Raw genomic sequence first — 22,413 nt, forward strand, 5'->3', positions numbered from 1 at the left:
CACTGGGAGAGCAGTTGTGTCATATGTAGTAACCTCTCATTATGCCATTACAATCACTCCTGTTTAGTGTTTTTCTTGTGGTGTTTTCCATCTCAAGTGCAGGAGATGCCTGCAGATCATTATCTATCACTCTAGAGCTCTGTCACTTTAACTATTTTACAATCCTATGTTGTGTCTACTAATCTTTGTATGAGTCCCCCATCCAAGGTGATTAACAAAAGTGCTGTGGAATGACAGAGACTAACCATGTCTGGGACACCACCATTGGGCAGAGGCAAAGTATGAAAAAGTAGAACCATACTAGGCCCTCTTCCTCTCGCTCTATTCTTCCTTTATTCCTCTTTCTCCTTTCCCCCATACTTATCCATCCCTTCATCTCTCTTTCCTCATCACTCTCATTTACTCTATCCCACCACGGTTTGAATGCTTAATATGTCTTGCATCATACTGAGCTTAAAAGAACAGAACATTAAAAGGTAGATGAAGAAGAGGAGGAAGACTATTAATTGAATCCTCCTGGAGTTTCAATCTTCCCTAATCTAGCAATTCAGAGGGAAGCTGTACAGAGAGGACAGAGACACAATAGAGGACTTCAGTGCAAACCTCTCCGATTTCCATTCAACTAGCCCTGAGCTACAACGTCTTCAATGGATATCATGAGGAGACCTTATGATGTAGTAAATGATCTTGGTGGAGGAGTGTGTCAGTTAATGTGATGATCAAACTCAGACTGAGTGAAAGGAATGGGGCAATCTTGAAGAGTTTTAGCTTGTTGTCTGGAGGACAGCTGGAATGACATGGACGGAAATCAGAAATCACCTCAAAGAAGCAGTGCTGATCCATGACACGGTTCTTCTCCTGGCTCTCATGAAAGCAGATACAAGCTTGTGTTGTTTAATGCTTTGTGAATACAGGCTCAGGCATAGCTGTCATTATGATGAAACAAGTCCCAACTGTTTCAAATCCTTATTATGTTTGCCTCAAAATGAGTCATAACTAGTCAGAATTGTTAACAGCTCTAACTTTACAAGACAAAGCCCCATTCCAACTACTACACTACATATCAAGTTTCCTGCAAACTTTACCTACACTTGAGAGAAAAAGAGAGAGACAGAGAGAACAAGATGGAGACTGACATCACCCCATGAGCCGAATGGGGGAGAGAACAACACTCTTGTGAGCAGCTTCACACACAAGCATGCAAATTCCATTAGACTTGTGCTAATGGGAAAGAGACGGACTGCTTTACAGCACTGTGAAAACATGAGACAGAGACGAGCAATGAGGCTGTACACAGAGATCTGTGTGTGTGTTTGTAACAGTAATGATGTTCTCCACACTCACATTGATAGCCCTGCTTTTCACAGAGCCAGCTGGTTGCCATAGATACCAGAATGAAGCTGGTGGATGTTAGGGTGTTCTGTGTGTCTGCGTGTGTGAGTGAGACTGAGACGGAGACGAGATCCTTTTGAGAACTTGAGAACTGTCTGATCTTTGTGGAAGAAAAGAGGTGGGATTGAAACAGAGAGGGAGAGAGAGAGGGAGAGCGAGAGAAAGAAAGAGAGAGAGAGAGACAGAGAGAGAAAGAAAGAGAGAGAGAGAGAGAGAGAGAGAGAGAGAGAGATCTAAATCTCTGAAGTGCTCTTTAACCCAAATATATAAACTACTGCAGTCCCCCTCTATAGTGTACAGAACGTACCTGAAAATCTCTTAGTCAGAGAGATGAGCACCAGCCCTGTGCTAACAACACTCAGTCCACATTCATTTTCATCACTCAATTCCCAGCATAAAAGGCAGCCGAGCACAGGTTTAGTGATATCTGCCTGCCGGTAGGTGTGGCCAATATGGCAATAATATCATGACACAGTAGCATACAAAAATTTTTAATTTTTAAAAAATTATATGCTTTGTCTATTTTCTAAGTGAAACGAGTGAACACATCCTCTACAGGAAACATATTTTCCTCTTCTGCTAAATTCAGTTTATTTGCTGAGTTTTATATATTGGGGGAAAAAAAAACACATGAAACATAAAATGTGCCATAACTTTTGCACAGACCACATTTTATTTGTTTGTTTGATTCTTTATTTATTTTCATGTTAAGCTCAGCAAACAAACAGTAACTGTAAACTTTACTTGGGGAAAAAATATGTAATTTGACTGGGACACCCACACTTTTGCATACAACCAGACTAAAAGCTGCACTATATGTTTTTATTTATTTATTTATTTATTTATTTTTAACTGAACAAAGTATTACAGAGTCAGCAGAAGAGGAAGCATGCTAATGCTTGGGGCACAAATTCCATCCATGCTCCTGTGCTGCCGTGTGTCGCCCTGTAAAGCCTATAAATAAAATCAGAGGCATCACAACGAACTTTGTGGGGGTTTTTTGGGCCTCGTCACACAAGTGAATTGTTACTGTTACACAAAAGCTCAAAAAGAAGGTCTGGCTAAATGTTTAGGTCTCAAATGTAAAATCAACGTTAGATTGATGAAGATATGATGACAACAGTAGATAATTCACTTACATCCTCAGAAGACACGTCTTTCACCAAGTTGCTGAGATCTCTTAGAATACTCTTTCAACACACTTGCAATTATTAGATTCATCCGCTCAGTAAAGGAACAGATTAGAAAGGACTGGGTGCCAAATTTAAAACATCCTATCCAAAATTATTAATAAAATGATTTTCATTCCATGTTTCATATACTGCTCTAAACCTAATTAAACAGGACTAATGACACATGCAGTTGGTCGGTATTCAAGTACAGCCGATACCCAAAATGTTCAAAATGCATGTCCAGGATGAGCTTCTGAGTGTCTGACTGCTATTTAATATCAGACTCAGCTTTATTGCCATCCTCCGCTTAGGGTCAGAATGACCTAACAGAGCAGAGCTCCCAGCAGTTCAAATATTTACACACACATCATGAGTGTTTATCTAGGGGAACTGGCAGCACAAAAGTGTGATATTAACAGTAATACAGAGTTCTGGAAGGCATCAATAGACGTTTTTAAAGATTCAGCATCTGCTCTCTATGAGGCAAGATAACAATGGTAAACACAGCCTAAATTTATGACACCACTGCTTTGATATTAGGATCTGGCCAATATTTGCCGCCAAAATAAAAATGCATTAATTAGCCAACAATCTGGATAAAGCAGCATATTTGTGGCTTAAAAAGATGAGTTTGTTTTCATGCTAGATCTGCTTATCCCTCTTAATTTGACCCACTGTCCTTTAGACTGACTTATGCAGTCAATCCAAATTATCAGTATTAACCAGCGGCCACTACTGACACAGAAGTACCCATCACCTACTTCTCATTTCAGTGCATCCTTAATGTCAAACATTACTCTCCAAACTGGTAACACTTTATTTGAAGGCTACCTACATAGGGCCTACATAACACATTCATAAGCACTGCATAACATATTTATAAAGCAATATTTAAGTATGTATGTCCAGCTTATGCTAGTAACCACAAGATGACATAAGATGCTCTATGAAGTAAATAAGATTGAATTGACCTAAGGGACTTCAAAATAAAGTGAAGGACATTTGTTTCATTTATAACACTATTATGAAGCATCATTCCCAAGTACCGGAACTTAGATGGAAGGTCTAGTTTAGAAGTTTGTATCAGTCCGGTGTAGTTCTACAAGAGTTAAAGTACAACACACTTATGTCAATACAACGTTATTTACTTCAGCTTATGGGATGAATCTCGATTACTGGCATAAGATGTTCATAAATACTCAAGTATTGCTTTATTAATATGTTATTCAGTGCTTATGCATGTATTATGATGTCCTTATGTAGCCTTCGAATAAAGTGTTACCCACCAAACCTGACCACTGGGCAAAATGACAGTGTACAAAATGCACAGTACAAAAAGCGTTCAAAGAGATCAGTAGTGCTATACATGCCTAAACTAATTAGGCTTGCACATGTAAGAAGATAAACTTCAAATGAGTCAACGATCAGAGATTTTCCATAAAGGAAACCCAAACATGCTTAAAAACGGCATAAATAAAGAAAACAAGTTCATCGTTCATAAAAGTTTCCAACTGAAGTAAACATGGGGGAGCATCATATTTATTACCGTAATGCCTAAACAAAGAAGCAGAAGTCCACTGATGATAAACTTTGAGATATTATAGAGGCAATAACAATTATGAAGAACTGCTCAACCACTGTGAATGCATGTTGCCATGTGTTAAACGAAACCAAGAGCACAGGGCAAGAACAATAACAAGCTTACAGGAGGAGAAAGCAGGGGAGGATCAAACTTCTCTCCCTTTGAAAAAAACCACAATGCCACATGAAAGCGAGCAGTACTAAGCTGCTCTTCTTACTCCTCAATGAGAAGGGATGCGTTCACCTATCAAAAGCTTTGCCTCTCTAATTAGTGGCTTAGAAACAGCAAAACGTCACAAGGCTCTTTTCTTTAGACAACATTTGTGGGTGTGCAGGGTGGGCGATCAAACAGAAACGTCTGGAAGAAAAGGGGGAAAGAAGCTCAGGTCTGGAAGAACCAAGGGGTGAGATGGAGAGTCCAGAGAGACTAACGTGGCAGCTTTTCCAAGTGTTCTGAGCCGTCAGCTTCTGCTCTCCGCTGTGAGATGCTAATGAAATATTGACTCTTTCTGGCCTGACGCTTCACTGATGTTCTCCAGTTTATTTGGCACGGGCATGTTTTGAGTCTGGAAATGAATGTTCTAAACATTTTCTTCTGACACAAGACTGGAAAGCAAAATGAGTTCTGCTTAGGGCTAAATAATAAGGACAAAATACCAGTATTTCAATTAAACTGCTATGCACTGCAGCTGCTATGTGCTCTTCAATATATTAAAAGCATACCTGTAAATAAATAACATTATGTTTAAAGATTTGGCCTGCACTAATTTGACCAAAATAACTGAATGACTTGAAAGACATGAATACTTTGATTTATCAAAGCATTTTATCAAGAAACATTTATCTACAACTGTGATTGGTTCAGATGCTCACGGCACTGGGTAAAAAAAAAAAAGACTGTGATTGGTTAGCTACACGCATCTCTGATATCAGTACTTCAAAAGTCAATTTTCCCATAAGACACTATGCAATGCTACTCTGCTTCAGGCCTCAAAACAGTGGTTCTAAGTCACAGACATGGAAACCCCACACAATGCTGCTTCTGTTATCCTTACCCTAACACACCTAATTCAACTCATCAGGTAACTGCTGTCAGAAAGAGGTTTCAGAACAAACGATGCTGTGATCAGGAGTTCTTTTCAGGAAGCGACAAAGATCGCACCATACAAACCCAAACCACTGCATGTTTTGGTCAGAAAGATGTCATTTTGATTTGAAATGTCATTTTTTGATTGAAGCACAGTGTTGGCTTTATGGTCCACCATTGTGAACATAGCATAAAATGCTTTCTTCACAACACAGGACCATAAAGCCAGTGTAAACCCGCTATAAACTGTTTACCAAGGGCGAATGCACAGTTTTGTTAAGGCTTGATTCTAAGCTTTTTTGCTTACAAAATAATACTTTCTGCCTTAATGGCTAGATGCATAGGACCTTTATAACAAATGCCTTTAGAAAATTTCTTTAGAAGGCTTCAAGTCATTACAATATGATTGCTATGAAAATTGCCATTTGTCTTAAAGCATTAAACAAAATTTATACTAATTTAGCAGATTTTCTAATGAGATTTAGCAGATTATATCATTTTTTGAGAAAACTGTAGTTGGCATATGTTTGAAAATGGTGTCCATGTAGAGGTACAAATCGGGGGAGTAATGTAAATTGAGCAGGGACAAGAAAAAATAAAAGGATGAAAAGGGGGTGTCTGCCAACTGGAGCCGGATTTTTTTGTGGCTGTACATCACTGGCCATATGCTACTGAGTTTGGACAAATACAGAAGATAATTCACTCTGCTATTTTTACTTGTCAAACATTAAAAATTAAAGTTTCACACTGAATTAAAATCACACATCTCAATGATAAATTATAGTATCTCCTAGGGTAAAACTAATCCAGCTTGTATAAGGATTTAGCCCAGAGTCATTAGAGTCAGAAGAAAAACAGACAGCAGATTTACTTATCGCTGGAAAGTTGTAGACATCTTTCAGGTTCTGTCTTCCCTAGTGCAGCAATCAATCACTATACAGTGATTTACCTCAATCTGCACTGAATGCCAGAGCTGTCTAAGCTGTGCCATTTGACCATAGCTGGAGGCCATGCTTTGACAGGGACAGCAAAGTCCCTGCCCTATCACTCTGTACTATACAGCACGTGTGCATGTGTGTGTGAGAGCTGAATGCTTGCCATCCTTCTCAGAGAACACCAAAGTATTCAAAAAATGCTGAATGAACAGGATGTAGGAAGAGGTATTTCACAGTGTGACTAATCTAGAAGTTTAGGACATCACCATAACCATTTGTTCTTCTGAACAGAACTTCACATAAATATGACAGATGGACTAAATGGTTCCTGATGCTGAAGGACAAACTGCTCCTGCCTGCATCCGTCAAAGACCGTAAAGGACTAAAGGGCTTTGGAACAAAGAAAGTCAGGCAGAGACTAAGAGATAAACAGCTATAATGTAGCCATCATCATCAGTTATACTGCGGGATTCTGTGAGCAGCTTAGAGATGCGGCTTCTGACACCCACTCTAGCCTTATCCAGATAAATATCAGTGATTTGCCCACTCCACTCTCTCTCTCTCTCTCTCTCTCTCTCTCTCTCTCTCTCTCTGCAGTAGTGAGTTTAAAACTGAATTGATAAGGGCATAATTACAAGGGTCTGCGCTGTGATTAATTTGTTAATAGCAGCATTGCCTTCGGCCTTTGAGGAAAGACCCAACTCGTACACACAAACTGCTGAGCGCTCAATAGAGCAGCCGTAGCTCAGTTTTCTCATTCTTAGATACTTGCAAACACAAACACATGCACACACACTCATGCTTGGTGCATCCACCCTTCTAGCCAAACATTTTCTCCAGCAATTGTCAGCTTGCAGAGTTCACTATTTTTAAGATCGGAGGTTGTTCATATGTAAGAAGTGCAGTCAGCATCTTTTCTGAGCCGCGGTGCACGCCGCCTTGTGTATTTTTAATAGCGTTTTTCCAAAACTCATCTTTTGAAATGCCAAGCGGAAGAATTTAAACTTGGTCAAACGTAAAAGCAGTGCACTGCTTTTTCATCCTCTTAAGCCTGAAAAAGTCCTGTAAAAGAGACTTTATTTTACATTTGAAAAGAAGCCCTGCGAGACCCGTGTCTAAAATAAACTCAGCCACTCTTGAATTGCCATGCTCCTAAAGCATATTGGAGAGGGATTTGGGGTATACAGTGTTAAAAGGCTTTCTGCCACCACTCACCTGAAGGTACTGTCAGAAAGTGAAGAATATGACTCCCACTCTTCTCCATAACTACTCAACAGCATACAGACATTCCTCCCCACCAGGCCAAGCTATGGATGTTAACTAGACTTTTAAGAATGACTACGGCTAACTCTGGGAATTATTTTGCCTTTTGGTAATGCAATGGTTTTCTTTTATTCTTCATCTACTACAAAGGATATGGAATGGTTTTATTAAGCATCCTGTTTTAAAAAATAACAGTGAATAAATTGAAACAGAAAACACTTTAAAACGGGCCAGGATTACATGCATAAGTTAATGTCAAATCAGCTAGCATGAAATTTATACAGCACGTGGCTGGTGTTCTACAGATCCAAGTAAACAATCACAGTGTGCAGCATCAGAGCTACCGTTCTGCTCTTCCCTACCTTCTCACAACTTCTCATGGAGGTCAATACAACAGCTGGGGGCAGGGCTGCACAATACATTGGTTGTTAATGATTGTGATATCGCATTCCAGATGAGCGTTTTAATAAATTACAGTATCAAATAAAAGTGAATTTTTAGTCAAAATGTAGGCCAGTCTTTAACTGTGTTGCATTATTGATTCATCAATGCATTTGTAATAAACTGCAAGGCATGGCACAATTGCAAACACACAGCAATATAACTGCAGTACAAGTATTTTGGCCACAGGTGCCATAGAAGGACAGTGACAATTGTTTGGGCTCATGTCAGCACCTCTTTCCCATCTGTTGGAAAGGCTGTAGCTGGCTGAATTCTGACTAAACTGATATGTTTCATTTCATTGGTTTGAACTGCAGGCCAGCCACTAATCTTTCAGAAGCTGCTTTTGATCCAGAACACCCCCCACCACCACCACCACTACTACTACCACCAATCCCTGTGTCACAGTTTAAGAGGACTCAGAATCCAGAGTCAGATGGCTAGTAGTTGCTGGATTAGACTCAGCTAACCTTGGAAGGTGGAGGGATGCTTCCATGAAGGGCTTATCTTCCACCTCATACTCTTAAATGGCATGAGCACCATTACACTGAATCACTAAACAGAACCAACCACATCAAAAGCCTCAACTCCCACTCAGAAATTATCACAGCATACGACTACAATATTACAGAGGCCATTAGTGCAGTACCAAATACTAATTGGTACTGCAGTAATGGCCTCTGTAATTAGCTGATCACAAACGGCTACAGTTAATTATTTCCGTGGAGGAGTATGCATGTTGCATCAAAATCAGACATTGCTACGCATTCCTACACACCACTCTTACAAACATGAGCACTCTAAAAAATAATCAAAACAACTCCAACGAGCAGGCTGTGGTCTCACTGATGTAAATCTACTGAAGTGTGTTTTTTGTCTCAGTCATGCTTTCCTATAAGCCAACATCACAATTATTTTAAATCTGCTTTGCTAACTAGCTTAAATTTTGTACTTAACATGACAAGGCAAAAGGTGGTCAATTTTCCACCATCTGGTAAAGGAACAGGCACGTGACCAGCTCCTAAAATTATTCTAAGCTAAAAATACCATGTTCTGCCAGAGCAAACATTAGTCATGTTGGGGGGGCAAGCATGCCAGACACACGGACGAAAACATACAGAAAACAGTTCAGAGAGCACTGGGGTACACCTTAGTCTGTTTGTCTGTATGTTTTAAGAAATTAAATCTAGGTCAAGTTAGAGGCCAAATGCATCTAAATGCAGTCGTTTGTGTGTACTGACAACATCAAGGTCAATGTAAGTTTGGATAATGTAAGTAATGGACATTCATGTAGAAAATAAGGACACCAAATGGCATTACTCATCAAAGAAGTGTGATGCAGAACAAAAAGGCAAACACATATACAGCTCCCCAGCAGGAAGAGTTTACAATCTGAGCTGACAAAAGTCATTACAAACAAAGCACACACTCTCACATGGCAGCCTGAGAAACAAGCCCTGTTGTCACTACTGAGGATGTAAGCAAATATATGTATCCATGCCTGTGTGGACATATGTGGGTGAATGATGCCAACTGTAGTTGTGGTTGTACTTCCTTTTTTTTTTTTTTTAAAGTAAGTTAGTAACACTTTTGGATCAATTTCATTTCAAAACGCATTCATATAATCTTAAATATGAATTCCACAGCCTTTCCAAAATTTCTGTGAAACTAAACCATAGAGGTTTACAAAGTCATTAAGAGAGGTCTAATGTGAAATGCTATGATGTGAATCATGCCAAGTCAAAATTGCTTACAGGCAAAATAGTCTCCAAAGAAAGATTCAATACTACTTCAGCATTACCACAAGAAAACTCAGAAGACACATGGAGGTTCACTGCTCATTTCGGATAGTATGTCCATGTTTGTACTGTAGGCATCACAACCCCTGGTTCCCATCATCACCACTGTAAAGAAATTTGAGTCTGTGATGATATGTACCATGAATTATTTCACATACAAAAACTCTGAAAGACTCTGTGTACTGTGTACATCTCAATGACTGAATTACACAGAAATTCTGAAAATTTGGTGGAAAGGGTACCACACACCGGTCGAGAAGAGTCATGCAGCCCTGTGTAACAAACAAGGTAAAGTGCAGCTACTGCACAGAGGTAGCGTCACAGTGAGAAAGCTAATGGACATTCGCCACATACATTACTGGCTAGCAAACTAAACTATTTGTTTAAATATAAGGTTGATTGTCTTTCACTATGCAAATTTCAAGCCAAATGTCAGCACACAGATTTTAATGTTTTTGAGCGGTAGTGAAAGTCATAGTTGGGTGCTAACTTTAGCATTTGTCAATGGCAAACACCAAAATGAGCATCGTAAAGTGATGCACCAATCCATTACCAATATTAGCATTCATATGAACCTCATTAAACGGAACCAATATCAAGTCAAAATATATACCAATATCATGTCAAGAGTGACCGATGCACATTCAAATACTGTTTCTTAGACATAGTTCAACATTATTAACAATGATAATTAGCACAATCCAAAAAAGAATGTTGGTGTATGACCATTCAAAATACTGTTTTAAAAATGTTATGCTAAAAAATTATACTAATGAATTTGCACGTGTTATCACTGAATTTCGTGAAATCAGTGAGAGAAGCAAATGTTACCTACTCTTACAATAGAAAATACAGTTTCAAAAACAAAAATATGTGATGTTGCCCTTCTACTACAAAAAATGACTGCTTTAACAAGAGAATCTGCATTGGATCAGTCCCCCATATCAGCCGTCTGAGTTCAGATATCTAAAATGGTATTGAGAGAATGCTGGAACAGGGCATACTAAAGATTTTATTAAAAACTAATTTTGGTAGTTGTGTGTAATCCACCTGCCCTGTCTAGCATGTGTAGTGGCCTTCGGTTACCCAAGGATGATTAGATGAGAATACAGTGATGAGAGCAAATTTACTTTCCTCTCCAGTGTGTCCAGTCAGTAATCTGTTTCTGTTTCTCTGCAGTGTGGAGCTAGACTTTAAGCAGCAGGAAGATAAGCTGCAGCCGTTGATGAAGAGGCTATGCTCAGCGGAGGACTCGCCCTTTCCTTCACTGCCTTACCCCCAGGAGGCCTACACCTCTACTCCCAAACGCAAGGCCAAAGCAGAGGCCAAGAAACACGCTCGCTGGAAACTCTGGTTCTTATGAAAGAACACACAGCAGGACACACTCTCTCTCACTCTTCATTCTCTCTGTCTCCATTCTCCTGTCCTCCCTCCCTTCGCTCTTTCTCTCATTCTTTCTGGAGTTTCGTCATTTTATCGTTCTTCCCGTCACACTTTAAAGAGTGAAATGAAAAAGAATTCTGCGATTTGGATCCTGGACACTGAGCCCAGCTATGAAATCCCAGAGCCTGCTTTGAAATAAAAATGGAAAAATGGATCCTACTGGGACTGCATTTCCCGGTTTGGTATCAGAAAAGGAGAATATTTTTGGACTAATTTCCCCAAACAGAGCGTGAAATCCTCCTATTTGCAGATCAGCAAGGTGAGAAATGAGATTGGATTAACCTGTCTTAACCTTACTCATTTAAATATATATAAAAACAAATCTACACACTAACAAATAATTATTTACACACGACTGGATAACGATATCTCTATTCACTGCTCAGCTTATTCATAGGACCTGACTGCCCTCCCATTTATTTATTTATTTATTGGCTTTTTTTGTTCATCTGTCTCATGGATTTACTGGATATTGGTCTCTCATTCTAACAAAAGAAAAAAAGAAATCAGTTGCAAACACTTGGACTAAAAAAAAAATGTAATTGCCCTTCATGGACATCAACATGACTGGAGTCTCACTATAAAGACAAAGCACAATAACACTCAAGAGATACTCGTAGAGAAGATAAAACGGACTCAATGCAGGAATGTAGAAATGGACATTTGGGGGGGGGGTGGAAGGACATTCTTATTTGAAATATGAAAGAAAGAAAAAAATTTCACACATATATCTCAAGTTTCTATATAAACCCAAGTTTCTGAAGATCTACATCTACTAACTTTGAGATACTAATTTAAGGGAAAAAAATGAGTACCACTTATTTTTCTATATTCTTAATATCAAGCATTAAATTAAGATTTTTTAATATATACTGTATGAACTTAACTTGCTTCAGTGTTTACTGGATTATTAAAATGCTCAAACGAGGAAAAAGAAGAAGAAGATGATTCCTGACAGATCAGAACGATGGAAGTTCCATTCCATGGAAGTTTCACTGAGGAATACAGCAAGGATTACCACCATGTGCTTTCCTTCGCAGTAAATAATCTAGCATGTTAAACACACTGATTCAGCAGCCATCACACACAATGAAAGCTGGACTGGGTGTATGGTTGTGTCATGTGCTCGCGTTAGCGAGAAGGTGGCGATGATACTCAGAAAATGCCACGTTGTTCTCACCTTCACTGTTTTCATAAAGAATCGGATAGAGTGGTGATGTTGTCCAAAGTGCAGCCGGGTGCCAAGCACGATTTCTACGCCCTCAAAAATCTCTGCTTCCTTCTCCAGCCAACACAAAATACACACATCTTTGAAACAGAAATGTAATCATGATCTTCATTTTCTAAGAAATAACATTTATATAATGTAACGTCCTAATAATGTTGCAGATAAACTATCAAAGGATGTATGGAAGCTAGTATTCTAGGTGGCAGGGAATCTAATCAGGGCTAATTCCACCTCCGGGAACAGGGCTCATATGCTTTACAGAGCCACACCGAAACATCCGGGCATTCTGGGTAAGGCACTACCGAAGCCAAAAACCGCATCAGACAGAGGAAGCACGTGCCAAAGTGTTTAACAAGGGCAAACCGATCCATCTTTAAACCATGACCTCCAAAAGTCACAGTATAATTCTCTTCAGCAGGCTGTCTGATCTCCTGTTCTCCACACCTCTATCTGTTTTCTGCCAGCTAGATTAAACACCTTATCTCATTGTTTATCTTGTATATCAAAGGATTTGATTTACAAATAGTTCTACTGTAGCGTGAAGAGAGACCTAGATGTTATCTGTACCTTAAAGAAGTGCAATTGATTCACTATGTGCAATATTGTGCATTTTATAATGTTTTTAAAATCAAGCAATTTAATATACATAATAAAACCTGACAAAACAACAAAAAAGAAGTTTCCTCATCTGAGTATTTGGCCCTGTTATAACTTGGGAAAACTAAGTGTTCAGACTAATAACAATGACTGACTGAATAATAGTGCTTATTGTATTATAATTGCTGTTTGTTAAGAGCTTTTTTTCCCTCATTTGCATTTCTGTTTGTCATGAAACACTGCATTTGGGAAATCTCTCACACATTAGCCAGAGAAAAAAGAATGGTGATCACTTATGGGTGCCTTCATGCATAGCATTTACAACAGTATACATGTCAGGAATGTAACAGCACAAACTTCACATTACAATGTGCATTTTGCATCTCAGTACGAAAAACAAAACATTTATCCAACATTCATTTTGCTTATTTTGGTCCAGGTCCACTTAACTAAACAAGACCAAAGAATTAGGTGAATGCATATTTAACACAAAAGTGAATTTAAATTAAACACAAAATGTAAATGATGTAAATGGCAGGGGAATTTTTCATATTGTCATTGGTATCTCTTAAAGGAATAGTATAGAGTGTTTTTGAAGAACAATGGAAAGTAGGGATGCAATGATTAATCAGTTAACCGTCAACCGGCAAACAATTGTTTGATCAATGCAAAAAACATTAATTCGATTTCATTTTCAATAAACCACAGTTCCTATTTGAACTGGCAGGTAGACAGGCATCCACGTTGAAGAACGTTTTTTATCTGTATGCATGAGGGCTCAATAGGCAATTCTGCCTACTAGAAATTAAGCAAACTGGTTAACTATTATCAGGCAAAAGAAGCTGACAACATTTGCATCCTTAATGGAAACTATTCTTATTTTCCAATTTATGTCAGAATGTCTGATAACACAAATATTTTTACAGCATAAAACTGTATTCAAGTACGCATCTCCTTCCTACTATGGAGGTTACTAATTCGCTTATCGCAACAGACCAGGTACATATACAACATCATGCCTGGAAAGTTAATCTAAGGCATATTAGAACACAGTCAGCAAAACTAAAAATATCACCATACAGAGGACTGAGGAAGGTCCTTTAGGATTCAGGTATATTATAACAATACATACAAAACATATCTTCATGTGCATTTACTGTTCTGCATTGGATGCTTTTTTCATTGTCATACAATGACAGCTGGTGGAGAGTAGTCTCCCCCCCACACACCCCCACCGCAGACAAAGTGAAGGTGTTGCTGAATATTCAAAATCTATACCGTGCACTAAAAAACAGAGGAAAAGAGAGTGAGAGAAAATAAGCACATATGAGGGCATGTTAAAGAGAAAGAACATAGGAAGAAAAAAGTAAAACTGAGCTGCGAAAGAAGAGGGAATAAGAATGAAATCCAATCAGAGGTGTGTTATATCTGTTATAGAACATATGGTTATTATTCTACTGAATGTAGTATATAATTACACATAAGACTGGAAAAAAAAACATTCAAGAACAGTAATGACATGTAACAAGGGAGCAAGCAGTGCAATGTGCTGCCATGGAAAAGCAATGATTTGCAGGGAAGTCAGATTCAAGTGGGTCCAGTAATGTGAAAAACACTGAAGAGAGAGCAAAGAGGTTAAAGCAGACCAACTGTAGAGTCAAATCTGCATGCACAACACATGCTGTGTGTGTGTGATCTGAATTCTGCACTCATACAGCAGAAGCCAAACGGGGAACCTTAATGCATAAATCTGAATCTGAGGACTTACAAGCAAGGACACGGAGAGGAGGTTTGCAGAGCACTGCTGCAGCACACAAACTTACCCATACATACATAAATTCAATATGCTTAAAACACACACATCAATGCAAATACACACCGGAAATATATATGATCTTGGAAAAAGCGAATCCATGCCCATAAACATGAATCAACCAAGCTAAGACCCACCCACACCTGCACTCTTGTGCAATGCAGCTCAGTACTATCCTTGGCACTGGAGCTTTAAAAATTGAAACAGGTCTTATTGGCCATTAAATAAAGATGGAATGCTTTAAACGCTTAAGGACAGCAGGGCTATTCTTTATGCCTTGGCACTGCTGCAGCTCATATGACTCGCATGCATTTTCCACTTACAGGGTAGGATTTACTGCAAAGCCTTTGAGAACAGGGGTCAGGAAAGGGAACGTGCCGCAGAACGGCTCTCTAGAGGAGCGAAGGGTGCATTATATGATCCTTACATTAGGATTTCAGTGGCTGGGATTTAGAGGGTGTCATAAGGGGTGAATGTCGACACTGCTAACACAGAATGTATTAGCTGCAGCAGGAAAAAAGAAGGGAGGGAGGAAAAGAGAGAGATGCATGGAAAAGGAGATGGAGGGAGAGGAAGGAGGGTGGACAGGAAAGTCAAAGAGAGATTAACATGCATAAGGTGGGAGTCGCTGTAAAAGTCAAGGACAGCAGCAGCGGCAGGAGCGATGTGCCTGAATACGGGGTTAACTGCTCATACGCTGCACCACTGGGTCAGCTTTACTCACTCTGCGCTTGCTGAATTCAAATGCAACTCGAGATTTATTACATTACCGGATAGGAGGTACCAAAAAAAAAACACTTCCTCAAGAAATAATATAGGGTTACTCTATATGAAGAAGCAAAAACATCCATTAAGGTCACAGCTGGTACCTATAATAAACATAGGCCTATGGTTTCAGGGTGTAATTTTGGGAAGTAATTGTTCAATTTTGTAACATCAGTCGTGCTTCAGACTCCTTCCCTGAGCAGATGAACTAAATCTGATGATTGCAAGGTGTTAGAAGAGAATTCAAAGACAACTCCGTCAAAACTTAATGAAGGAGATTCAAACTTTTGAGCATATAAATCAGGGGTGCTCAGTCCTGGTCCTGGAGATCTACCTGCCAGCAGAGTTTAGTGCCAAACCTAATCCAGCACACCTGATCCAGGTTATGAAGGTCTTCTAATAATTTGAATATTAGAGCCAGGTGTTTGATCTGAACTCTCAAGGGTGACAGATCTACAGGACTAGCATTGGGCACCCCTGATGCAAGTAATTTATCTTATACTGTCATCAGATCTTCATCAGTGCAATGTTGATTTTGCATTTGAGACCTAAACATTCAACCAGATCTTTTTTCTAAGACTCTGCAGACTCCGAAAAACCTTAATAATTATTGTTTTCTCCCTCTTGAATCAGTAACGCTACTTTCAAATTCAACAAAAAAAAAATCTTACACACTGAAGTTTTAAACTGACCACAGATCACCATTTTTACAACAGCAAAAAACTTGGCTGACCGGTTGTTCAAAACTGCATTGTGACAACGAAGCTCAAAGAACAAAAGCTGATTCACTGGCTGTTTGCAGGTTTAGACAGTTTATATACAAATCCAATTCCAAAAAAGTTGGGACTGTGGGTAAAATGCAAATAAAAACAGAAAGCAGTTATTTCTAAACTTTTACAGATATTTAATAAAGAAACAGCACAAAGAAGAGCTATTTAATATTTACCTTATCAACCTTACAATTTTGATGCCTGCAACACATACCAAAAAAGTCGGGACTGGGGCAAAAACATCTGTTTTGCAAGTTCCCACAGGTAAACAGGAAAATAGGTAACAGGTGATTATTCTGACTTGGCATAAAAAGAGCGTTCATGACTTTTGCCAATTCGTGAAAAACTGTTTGAGCAAATAATTCAACAGTTTAAGAACCTTTTGTCAATATGTAATTTCAATTAAGTTCGGGATGTCACCATGCACAGTCAGTACCGTTTTGAAAGGAGCACTATATGCTTCTGGAGAACGATTGGTGATATTTGAACTCCACAGCAAACACACTCCTCCCTTCAGTGCACCTGTAGAAGCTCTGTCCCCCAAATTCATGGACGCACATTGTCAAGGCCAACATGCATTTTGTTGTTGTTTTTTTTTAGATCTTTGTGCTCATAAAACTCTTCATAAAGTTATTCAGTTGAAATATTAAAGATACTGTCTTTATACTGATTTCAATTAAATAAATGTCAAAAAGCATTCCTAATATGGGCATGACATCAACTACAGAATGACATGCAGCTTCAGAGTAATGTACAAACACTGTTCAGCAATAGGCTTTTCTGATTTAATATCAATAAGTACAAGGCCATTAGCATCAAGAAAATACTCAAACTGACAGCACTCTCGTTGTTTTGTGATGTGTCCTTTTAAGACATGCTCAAACACTCTTTTCTCTTTGGTAAACTGTCATTGTAACAGCTACTACTTTAAATAAGAAAAACAGAACAATATTTCCTAGACCGTCTTTAGAATATCACTCGACATACCTTAAACACAACCAAATATAAAATTCCATACATTCACCTAACACAGTTAGTGACACAAGAAGAGGTCTGTGTGTAAGATTTTCTTGAAAGTTTATATATTTATTATTTAAATAGCCAACTTAAGTCAGATTTCACATTTCTATGTGTCAAATTACAAGTGTGTACAAAAATGACTGCCATTCAGAACTCACTGATGGAATTTCTAATTGCAGCACAAACTGCAATAAGCATTGCAAACAACTCTGCCCTTGAAACAGGCATCAGTGTAGTGATATAAGCAACAAGGAAGTTCATTTCTCACACTATAAATAACTGTGTAACTGAACAGCACTCTGTGGACACGCATCGCTCTATTTATTATTTGGTGATGTACTCTTTCAGGACATGTTCAAACACTCTTGCCCCTTTGGGTAAATTGTCATGGCAACTGCTACTACTTTCTATGAGGAAATTGTTACAATATTAACCGGACAGTCTGTAGAATGTGACTCTTGACATCACAGCTATGCCAGTTGGGAGTCCTTCTTCCCTTTTTAATGAAACAGTTCATCAGTGTTCTTTAAGCACTGACCATATCCAGAATATATGTGATACTTAGTGATAGAATTTATCAAGACAGGGTTCCAATATTTTTAGGGGATGATTTTCCAGGATTTCTCCAGGACATTTTCAGTGGATTTTCCTTGAGTTCTTTACATGACAGGTGTTTCTCATGGAAAGTCATAGCAGAATTAGACTTAAATCTTCTGGCATCCTTAACATTAAAGTCAACAAAACAATCCTTAACGACCTTTTAGTGACTGATCGAAACATGCGCACACACACTCAGCAAAGCCACCTTACTTCCTAGTGGTCAGTACTTCACCTCCCAACTGACGACAAACAAAGCTCAAGTTCAAATGAACAAAAATTACTCACTGTCCTCCTCCCTCTAAAGCGCCATTCAAAATTTAGAGCTTGTTGTTTTGTAAGACATATGAAGCGCCTCAATAAATGCATTTTCTGTTTCCTTTCACTTATATCCATGCCCCTCACACTAAATCCACATACCATTTACAGTGGCGTGAACGTATAATAATGAAAGCTAACAACTGTGGAAAATAAGTGTGGTTAGATTAAATAGTTTTGCCCAGCTGATCGTGTAATAATTAGGACAGGCATATCACAGAGCACCCTAGTTCAGCTTTCAAGTACTGTGTTTATAAAACCCTTCTAAAGAACAATACCACATGTAAAAACAATATTTACATTTCATAATTAACCTTACTTTAAATTGGTTTATTTGTACATTTAACATTTAGTCAATATATTTCAGTTTTCCATTTGTAAAAAAATGTTTTTACACATTTACACATGCTTTTTACAACGGAAGTACTAAAGACATCGAGAGACAAGTGTGATCTAACGTTATTTCAGAAAACGAGGATAATTGGACACCCAAGTTCAAAACCAAATCAACGAATCTTGTCAGAATTCCGAAAACTAAATTAGTTTCTTGACCATGTCTTCTTTGAAAAATTCCTTTAGTAAATTCTCTCTCAGTAAGATTCTCCTGATTAAGTAACATAACATCTTCATAAATAAAATAATAAAATTTATGTAGACTGATTCAGCTGGGGGACAAACTTTACAGTTTTCCAGGACTATACTAATATTCCCAGGACAATTATCCGGGATTATTTTCCCATTTTATAGTTGTTTTTCATGACTAAAACTTAAATCTAAATTTCTAGGTTTTTCAGGATATATGGGAACCCTATAAGATAACAATATCATGCTGTCATCACTGATTTAATGTAGAAACACTGTTTCACAACAAGCTTTTTTATTTAAAATCAATAAGTACAAGGCCATTAACATGAAGACAATACTCAAACTCACAATTTTCCCAGCACTCTCATTATTTTGTGATGTGTTCTTTTAGGACATGCGTAAACATTCTTGTCTTTTGGGTAAACTGTCATTGTAACAGCTACTACTTTCAATTAGAAAAACAGCCAGTCCTAGCCAGTCTTTAGAAAACAACTCTTGACATACCTTAAACACAACCAAATATAAAACTCCATACATTCACCTAACACTGCTAGTGACACAAGCAAATCTAAACATAATCCACACAAACAGTTTCACAAGAAACTTTATAGGCCTGTGAATCAGGTTTGAGCATTCTCTTTACATAAAACACAATGAAGTAAAAGCCTTTCTACTGGAGGCCACACAACTTCAACACTCCTCAAAAACAAGTGAAAAAAGTAAAGTGTTATTCTCACACAGATACAGCCACTCACACACACATTCGCAAGTCTGTAAAGAAGAAACCATGGCGACAGGAAGAATAATCAATTTTAGTTCTTGAGGGCAAAAAAATCCAGCTCAAATACCAAAAACTCAGGAGTTCGTATCCATTTCCACCTCTACAACGGGCATTCACATTTAGGTTAATTAAAGAAGCCAGCAGTTGCACAAGCAATAAAATCACACTTATTTAAGTGAGTGCTGAAATTATTAGCCCAGTCCAAATTCCACTCTTGAAAATGTAAGAGAGAAAGAGAGTGTGTGTATGTTTGTGTGAGTGAGGGTGAAAAAGAGAGGGAGAGGGAGAATGAGAGTGCATTTCTGCAGTGAATGATTTGTATAGTAATTGACATGAGACTGCAGCAGAGAAGAGGACTAGAGTTCAGCTAACAATAACAGACTGATCATTCACTGCAGTGTGTGCGCGTGCAAGTGTGTGCGGTTCATATCCGCAAAAACACAATAAAACCCTGCCAATGGACTGTACTCAGTGTGAATGCTGCATTATTAACCCTGGATCTGGGATATCGAGTGGTGCCCACATCAAGCAATGCACTGTAAAGCTCAGCCACTTGAGCACAGTAGCAGGGACACTAGAACTACTCTCAACGACAAACACCGCAGTGGAAGACCCTCGTCATCAGGGACAGGAAAACTCATGGAGGGAAGGAGAATATCAGATTTAATGTGTGATTCAAGGCGAAAAAACATCAGACTTACTATGAGAGAAGAGTCACGTCCCAGTGAGATCACGGTTCTGTTTACTGTCCTCAACAGCTTCTCCATAATGATCTGAACATGCCACTGAGTGGGACCCTAGAGATGCACACAGATAAAAGACAACCAGAAAATTAACTCTGTGAAATTTTACTGCACACAAAATAAAATTTGAATACTAGAACAGAAAAATCAATCAATATGATATACAGCCATATAAATCCAACAGATTTGACACAAACATATCTATCAGACAGACTTTGGATGAAAAACAACTAGAGAATTAATGCAAATCCAACATATAAAAATGTAAATCATACTAATCCAACTGGACTCCATTCGGACTAAATCTAATACTGGATAAAGAATGAGTTCCATCCCCAGCGATGTCAAAGCCATTTCTGGCCTCCTTCATCGCCCATCATGCAAGAGTTTGTTAGCTTGAGTAACATAATTTGTAGTTATCATTCTCCTCCCAGCTTGCAGAGCACTCCATTGATGCTTGAAAAGATGGTGGTCGGCTTCAAGTGTCTCGCAGGAAGCACATGCTAGACTTTGCCCTTCTAGCTTGGTAGCATCATCTGATAGAGACTAGGAGACTAGGGCTGACCCGAATACCATTTTACAGTGTTCACTCGATTACTCATTCTCATTACCATAAAACAATCATTTATGTTATTTATATTTTTTTATCATTAATCTTACTTTAAGTTTGATCATTTTACATTTTTTAAACAAAATATAAAAATACAGAAAGTAGTTTTATACATTTATACATCCTTTTTACAATGGATATATACCAAAGAGAGCCGAGAGCCGTGTTCACCCAGAGAGCCGTGATATGCAAGTTCAAGGTGTAAAACTTCAAATCTTTGTGTAAACACATCACTAAACAATCAGTTTCAGCTGGTTTCCTGAATGGATAGTCAATTTCATATTCCACTGCTACCTGCAAAATTCCATCGCAAGTGATATAACTTTGTTAGGCAATCAAATTTCAAACAGGACTGGTGACTCTGCAAGTTACTTTTGATGTTTTATACTAAATTCATACAGATTTCCAGCAGCTCATTTCTCACAAGAATCAGCTAAACTAGTTAGCTAACCTACCTCTTGTCTTTTTCTCTGAGCTCTGTGGCAACGACGTGGCTCTTTCAACTGCGCGTGCACACTCCTACACATAAATCTCATTCAACAGTCAAAATTACAAACAAACAGATGTTTCTTTTTATGTATTTAAGTACTGTCTGCCATTTTAATCTGTTACTAACTTCTTTTGCTTCAGGCTTTAAAAAAAGGGGTGACTTGTGAAATCATAGGGGTGGTTTAGTTTAACTGATATTGCATGGGTATGACTTTCTTTTTTTTTTTGGTCTTGTATCACATCCAGTGTTCAGTAATTGCCAATTTTTGGTTTAAAGATAAATAAACCCCCAACTCTGAAAACAAAAGACAAAGCTTACAGATACTAAGGTATCGCATACCAACATGACAGAGGAATACTTGAGTATTCAAATTATTTGTGCCTAGGGGAGAGCTAACTAGCGCGTGGTCATGACTTAACTGGGGAGAATATTGGGAAAGAATCTGAAAAAATCCAAGAACTAAGACGATTTTCTTTTGGTTACCAAGGTTAAAACAGGGTGAGGTTTTTAAAGCAGCATTTAGCCAGTAATATGGAAGACAATTTAAATGCTCCACAAAGGCAGGAATACAAACGCTTGTGTGGACGGGCTTGTTATTTCATTTATATTGGGGGGCGAGGATTAGTCAGAGCAGTGTGAGGCTGAAATTTGGTGTATGTCTCAGCAGGGAAATCTATCTAAAATGAGACTCCCGGTAGCGTGTGAATTATTAAACCTGCTATTTCACAAACCTCCGCAAACCCTGAGTGTTTTAAAGCAGAGAGAGGGAAAAAACTTACATGCGTCGGGTATGACGTGTAACTTACGTAATTCTTACACACACACACAAAGTTAAAAAAGTAAACTGAGTCAATCAGGACACAGGCATAGAGGGGGAAAAGGGGAGAGCGGGGGAGAGAGAGAGAAAGAGAGAGAGAAAGAGAGAGACAATTCAAGACAAAGCATGCAAGAGTGTGTGAGAGAGAAGAAAAAAAGAGTGTTAA

At 38.4% G+C, this 22,413-nt stretch overlaps 2 protein-coding genes across 3 annotated transcripts in view; one reads left to right on the forward strand and one right to left on the reverse strand.

Moving 5' to 3' along the window:
* Positions 1-11,061, forward strand: part of LOC118809101 (inhibitory synaptic factor 2A) — a 42,836-nt gene extending 31,775 nt beyond the window's left edge. For both annotated transcript variants that reach the window (XM_036572083.1, XM_036572084.1), the window contains exon 4: positions 10,850-11,061. In XM_036572083.1, coding sequence (XP_036427976.1) covers positions 10,850-11,033 — 184 coding nt within the window. In that variant the 3' untranslated portion in view covers positions 11,034-11,061. The remainder of the gene's footprint in view (positions 1-10,849) is intronic.
* The window catches only part of dock1 (dedicator of cytokinesis 1), a 293,715-nt gene that overhangs the window by 149,434 nt on the left and 121,868 nt on the right, over positions 1-22,413 (reverse strand). Inside the window, 1 exon segment of the mRNA XM_036572082.1 lies at positions 20,289-20,384. Coding sequence (XP_036427975.1) covers positions 20,289-20,384 — 96 coding nt within the window.

Source organism: Colossoma macropomum, unplaced genomic scaffold (genome assembly GCF_904425465.1).
Source record: "Colossoma macropomum unplaced genomic scaffold, Colossoma_macropomum, whole genome shotgun sequence".
NCBI classification, from domain to species: Eukaryota; Metazoa; Chordata; class Actinopteri; order Characiformes; family Serrasalmidae; genus Colossoma; species Colossoma macropomum.